Raw genomic sequence first — 6,304 nt, 5'->3', positions numbered from 1 at the left:
CCTGGCATAAGGGGTTGTTTTTCCCTTTTTTTTTAGGAGGAAACAGTCAAGAGCCCGCAAGCTCGGCTACTCCCCAGCAGGTGTGTCAAAAACCCGAGAATGCATAAAACATCAACTATTTTAGTCTCTGACACCACCCCGTGATTTATGCATTCAATAGTTTTTCTTCTTTTGTCGTTCTCTGTGAATCTTCTTTGTGGGCGGTGCTTTTCGTATAGTGGACAGGGAGACAGAAGAGTGGAGGAAAGGAAGAGATTGCCCTAATGCATTACAATTCTCCCCCCCTTCAAAAAAAAACAAGCTAATTGTATAATAACATAGTAAGCTAATTTGCACTAGTTACTCTCTCCACCCCGTGAGTAGTCATAGGGGATGTAATAGGATCTCAATGACTACAATCAAATTTCTTAACATTAATGAGGTTACAAACATACATAAATATTTGAAATTATACATCAAAAAACACTGAGTTACTTGGGAGCTGGTAAAAGGCTTTCTTATGTTTTCTTTTAGGCCTAAATTTAGTTCCGTTTTTGTTAAATTTAACCAAATATAAAATTCAATGCCTTTCAAGGCAGAAGACTAATGTATATAATGCATATTCATATAATTCTAAATATGCATAAATACTTGTACTAACTCCCAGGTTATATTTGGTTGAGTTTCTCAATCGAGAGAGATATTTAAAAGGACAAAATGAACTTGACAAAAATCAAATTAACAGTACATCTTTATACAATTTTACCAGTATGTTGCTCACATTCAAAAGCTTCCCCCAAACTAACCTGCCCCCCAACAAAATAATAAAACAAACTCGGCAAAACGAAACTAGCAGTACATAAAATGGCTCGTCCTACACAATCTTATCAGCGAATTGTTCATGAAAAAAAAAAAACAAAACCCAGATAAGTCAACAATTATTAATAAGCTGATAACACAAGTAATTCTGGGAGTAGAGGGAGCACAAACACAATGTTTGTGGCAAACTTTTACATATTGAGACAAAAATACATATAGGCATGCATATTACAAAGTTATTAAGATAAAAACATTGAGAACAGTATAAGTCTTCAGTCCTGTTGCTATTTCGTTTTCTCATGGAATACTTGTAAGTTGATAATAGAAGCAGTTGTGGGGGCAGTTATCTCTTCTGCCTCTTGCTGTAATTGAGGTTCCATTGGTTCCATGTAGTTTGATCTCATCTGCTGGCAGGTTTCTGCAAAAGAACAAATCTGGCCCACTACGGACCGATTGTTAAAAAGAAGGAAGAATCCATCGAGTGTTTATTCGATGGTCCTTCCCATGAGCATCTGTGGCTACCCATGTATGAGGGTTAACCGGGGTTTTTAAAGTGAGTGGCACCTGTCCCACAGAGGGTAGATTTACTAATATAGGTTGGCCTGGATAATGGAGTAGTTTTACAGAATCTTTACTTTTATTCTCCCTCGGTAGAATAGTGGGAGGTTCAGGGCAGAATGCTGTAATTCGAGGGCAGCCATTTATTCCCCATCGGCTATTGATTTTGGTTACTGCATCAGTAACTCTGGAGGCCCATTCAGGGTTATGAGGTTTTATGGTTCGCTTCAAGAGCCCATTGGTACGTTCTACAATACCATTCGCTTGTGGATAATATGGAGTGTGGAAAGTCCACTGAATTCCCTCTTCTCGGGCCCATTCTTGTACCACCCCGGCAGTGAAATGGCTCCCATTGTCTGATTGGATAGACTTTGGTTTGGGCAGGTGACTGAACCATAGTTTTAGAATTTTCACAGTATTCTCTCCCGTGGCTCGTCGCACGGCTTCAGCCAGGGTTAGCCCTGATATTATTTCTACTCCGACCAGGATGTATTGTTTTCCATAAGAAATTCTGAAAGGACCAATGTAATCTACTTGCCAGGTATCCCACAATCCCTTGTTATCCCTCAGGTGTAGGGGTGGATCTTTCAGGGGGTCATGATCTTTCAGCCGAGTGCGGCAGAGACTACAGGCAGAGATTACTGTGTTGCACAGTTCTCTGGTAACTGGCCACCCTCTACTAGCTGCTTCTTTAAACAGATCTCTGTTTCCCGAGTGGTCTCTTTTTACATGTAACCATTCTAACAGACGTTCCCAATTTTGTCCCTCTCCCTCTATTGTTATCTTAGCTAACCGTGTCAGTGAGTCTACTTGATTGTTTAACAGATGAGCGGGATTGTTACCTGTTTGGTGCGCAGCAACCCACCCCACAAGGAACGTTTTTTGTCTAGCAATGTTTAGAATCTCTTTCCATTTTTCTTGTTGCCACACTGATACTTGATTCACTTCCCATTGATTTTGTTCCCAAAAAGGGAGCCACTCTGTACATCCTTTAAATACTGCATAGGAATCTGTGTAAATGTATGTGTCTCCTTCAGTGTCTGCTTCCCTGGTAAATACACTCCATACTGCTACTAACTCCCCAACCTGAGCACTCCCTTCTCCTTCTGTCACTAGCCTGTTCCCTGAATCAACATGTAGGGCTACTGCTCGATATTTCCACACTTTTCCCTCTCGCCTGGCAGAAGCATCTGTAAACCAAACATTTTTTAAGTTAGGTTCAAAAGCAGGAGCAGGTTTTATACAGGAAGGAGGAGGGTTTGAATCAGGTAGCTTACAAGATTGTTCCTGTATTTGGAGTATTTTCGGAGTTCCCTCAGTTATTTGTCGAGAGTGGTAGTAATGATCAATTTGTGCATACCATCTCCGGACTGTTTCTCTCTGAGCCACCCCTGCGGGAGGGGGGGTTCCAGATATTACTGGCTTTAAAACCTTAAAAGGCCCTCGCAGAATGATTGACTGGTGTCGAATTGTCTTTTCTGCTTCCTGCAGGGCTAGACAGACCACAAATAGGCCTTTTTCCCAAGCAGAGTATCGTTTTTCAGCATCTTTTAGGCTGCGAGAAAGAAAACCAATGGGGCGAGTGGGACCCTCAGGTCCTCGCTGCCACATATGTATGGACAGACTGTGAATTGCAAACCCCCACTCAATCTGGAGTGGGTCTGTGGGATGTATAGGCCCCAAAGTTTGGTATACATTAGCTTCAAAGATTAGTAGTTTTAGGGCTTCTTCATGCATGGAGGTCCACTCCCATGTTGCCTTTTTTCGTGTTAGGTCATACAGGGGGCGGGCAATAATAGAGAAGTCTGGAACATGTTTTCTCCAAAAAACCAACAAACCTAAAACATGCTGGAGCTCTCTTTTACTCTCTGGCATCTTTACTTGTTCTAGGGTGTTTAAAGTTTCAGGAGGGATGCACACAGCTCCCCCTTTCCACCATATACCTAGGAATTTTACTTCAGAGGAAGCAGATTGTACCTTTTCTGTGGGAATTTGGAGTCCCAGACTCTCTAGGTGAGTGATAATATTTTTCTGGGTCTGGCTCACTGGTATGACATCAGAGCCACCAATTAAAATATCATCAATATATTGATATATCTTAGTCCCTTCCTCAGGAGTAATTTGAGCAAGCTCCTGTGCGAGTGCATGATGGGCCAGGGTAGGGGAGTGTCGGTATCCCTGAGGTAGGCGAGTAAAGGTATATTGATTACCCTCCCAGGTAAAAGCAAAACGATCTCGGTCTGCCTCCTGTAAGGGAACCATGAAAAACATATCTTTGACATCAATAGTTGCAAGAATTGGATGGGCCTGCTCCTGAATTGTAGCAATCAGCTCGGCTATGTTAGGTACTGCAGCTGTCAGGGGGCCACTGTTAGAGTTGAGACGTCGGTAATCTACTGTAAGCCTCCAATTTCCATTGGGTTTGCGAACAGGCCATACCGGTGAATTGTATGGTGAGTGTATGGGGATAATCACTCCCTGTTCCTGCAGTTCTGCAATTACTGGAGCAATTCCTTCTCGTGCCCCTAAAGGAAGCGGGTAGGGTTTTACGTTGGTTATTTTACAAGGGGGCAGACTTGGAGCGGTCTGCAACAGACGGACAGAGGGGGGTGGGAGACCAAACACCCATTCTCTCCCTCTGGCATCTGTCCAGGCCCTTCCTTTTAACAGGTCTAGCCCCAGGATGTTAGCTGGTAATGGCCCTACAATCATGGTAGTTTCTGTGGCTGTCTCATCTCCAGGTAACCAGCATTTCACTCGAGCAGTGTGTTGGGGTTGGGATTTGCCAAAAGCATCAGTTACCCATATCTTTTGTTTGTCTGGCTTAATGCCACACTGAGTAGCAGCTTCAGTTTGGAGTGCTGAGACCTGTGCACCCGTGTCTACTACGAATGTAACTAGAGATTTAAAAGGGCCGAGAGGGAAAGTGATCACCATATCTCCCTGACTGTTTTCTGTGAGCCTTCTCATGTAAATCCACTGACCGCTCCCCGGCTCACTTACTGGGAGAGGCGAACCCTGTTTCCCGGCTGGGAACTGGTTAAACTGTTTTCTGGTGGGGCTGAGGGAACTACAGTGTTGGGCTCCTGGGGAGAGTTGCCCCCCGGGGGTGACTCATGCTCTTTGATCTTATCCCAGTGCTTTATCAAGTGTTCCAAATTAGCTGTAGGTAATTTGTCCATCACCTCTCGAGGAATTCCTTTCTCAACACCCTCCACCCACAAACTGTACCTTGTTCGCTCACTAGGTATCACATTTTGCTGACGATTACCTGCCAAAGGTGGTTTTCGGGTTTCTCCCACCCTTCTGATATCTGTTTTCTGTTTAAAACTACTTGTATCAGAGATCCCCAACTGTCTACCAGTAGTTACTAATTCTTGGGCCACTTCCAACCAGGTCATTCCTGGTGGAGCACCCCTTCTTCCGGGCCTGGGGGTTGCCATTATGCGTTCTTGTAGTTGTTTAGCATGGGTTTTTAGTGCATCAGGCAGACCTCGGATTAGGACAGGAAATCTTTGTGGATCCGCCTCGAGTTCCATAGGGGAATGTCGCTGCGAGTCCAACAGTCTTGTATGGATTAATTGGAGGCATGCAGTTTTTTGTACACTTTCGACAATGTGGCCAATTGTGGGGGTTTTAATTGTGTGAGGATCTCCCCTTTCTATAGGGTCTAACCCGCCTGCCCAGTAGGCAGCTCTCTGGGTCAGTGGCCACGGGGCTCGGTTATCATTTGTGGTCAGGAAAACCCCAGGGCCCCAAAATCCTCTGGCCTCATCTTCACTCAACAAAATCCGATCTCCCCCAGTAAGGGATACCCTCCACACATATTCAGTCTCTGACTCACTGGCCTTACGGCTATATTTTTCCTGAATTTTGGCCAGTGCTTCCCCCGTGTACGGGGTAGTTCGTGTGGTAGTTTGCCGATCTGCCCCCTGGCCAGTGGTTTCAGTTTTAATGAGGGGACGCATATGTATTACCCCCTCCTCCGGGTAACTTTGCTTCAATTCTTCTAATTCCCCAGAGGGGTACAGGGATTTGTTAACATCTACCGGTTTAGGGTATTTTGAATTGATGTCTCGCAATTCACAGTTTTTCATTTCCAGTATTTTTTTAAGCCTTTCATTTTGTTCCTCCTCATCTTCAAGGGCTGACCTAAGCAATGAGTTAATCTCTCTCTCTTTTTCCAGTGCCTGGCGTTCAGCAGTTAACTGCAGGCGTTCTTTTTCTAATTGCTCCTGTAATGCCTTCATTGTCTCTTGAAGAGACCTTATCACCTCACCGGTAGATTTTTGAATAGCCTCTTTTCCTAGTTGGTCCTGCAAAGTTCTCATTGACTCTTGGAAAGATTTTGTCACTTCACTTACAGATTTTTGAATAGGTAATTTTTGCCTTTGCACTGCTCTAAGGAACAAGCCTAAGACAGCACCCAAAAAAAACAGTTCTAAACCAAGAATAGCTATCAGGAGGGAATAATCCCCATATAACTCAACCCGGGGTGTCATCCCCTTCGCCTCAGTCATTAACCCAGCTTAGGTTAATGTCTTTCTCCCCCTTAACCCTCTGAGGGCTGGTTTGACTCTCTCCTGGAAAACCTTTCAACAGGTCCAGGTACCGGAGAACCTTTCAACAGGTCCAGGCCACACCAGGAAGCCTTTCAACAGGTCTGATGTGCCCGGGTCACACCGAGAGGAGAAAAATTCTTACTATAATTTTACTGCGAGGGAACAGTCACCATTTGACTCGCCCTCGGTACCAGTTTTAGACTACACCGATTACTCCACCACATCCAAAGGATCCTGTCCGTGACGCCAAAAATGTTACGACCCGCCCCAGGAAAAGAGAAGGGGGGGGTAACTCAGGTTTTATCAAAAATTCCTTTGGGGTGGATTAAAGCGAAGCGACGCTAAATAATCGGTGTATGAAAATATATAAGATTTATTTCAACAGT

The 6,304-nt window shown here is 44.3% G+C and overlaps 1 protein-coding gene across 1 annotated transcript; it reads right to left on the bottom strand.

Annotated features, from left to right (window-relative positions):
• Nucleotides 1-4,317: 4,317 nt before the first annotated feature.
• On the bottom strand, nt 4,318-5,453 carry LOC115307577. Its single transcript, XM_029960701.1, has one exon. It carries the CDS (start codon nt 5,451-5,453, stop codon nt 4,356-4,358), a length of 1,098 nt encoding a protein of 365 aa, XP_029816561.1. The 3' UTR covers nt 4,318-4,355.
• Nucleotides 5,454-6,304: the final 851 nt, after the last annotated feature.

The sequence above is a fragment of the Manacus vitellinus genome, unplaced genomic scaffold (assembly GCF_001715985.3).
Source record: "Manacus vitellinus isolate BGI_N305 unplaced genomic scaffold, ASM171598v3 ctg7180002427797_pilon, whole genome shotgun sequence".
In the NCBI taxonomy this organism is placed as follows: Eukaryota; Metazoa; Chordata; class Aves; order Passeriformes; family Pipridae; genus Manacus; species Manacus vitellinus.
The sequence above is the reverse complement of the archived record's forward strand: the minus strand, read 5'-3'. Positions and strand labels throughout refer to the sequence as shown.

Bases quoted from the DNA above. Each gene is read 5' to 3' on its own strand.
- LOC115307577 (XM_029960701.1), bottom strand. From the start codon at position 5,453: ATGAAAAACTGTGAATTGCGAGACATCAATTCAAAATACCCTAAACCG.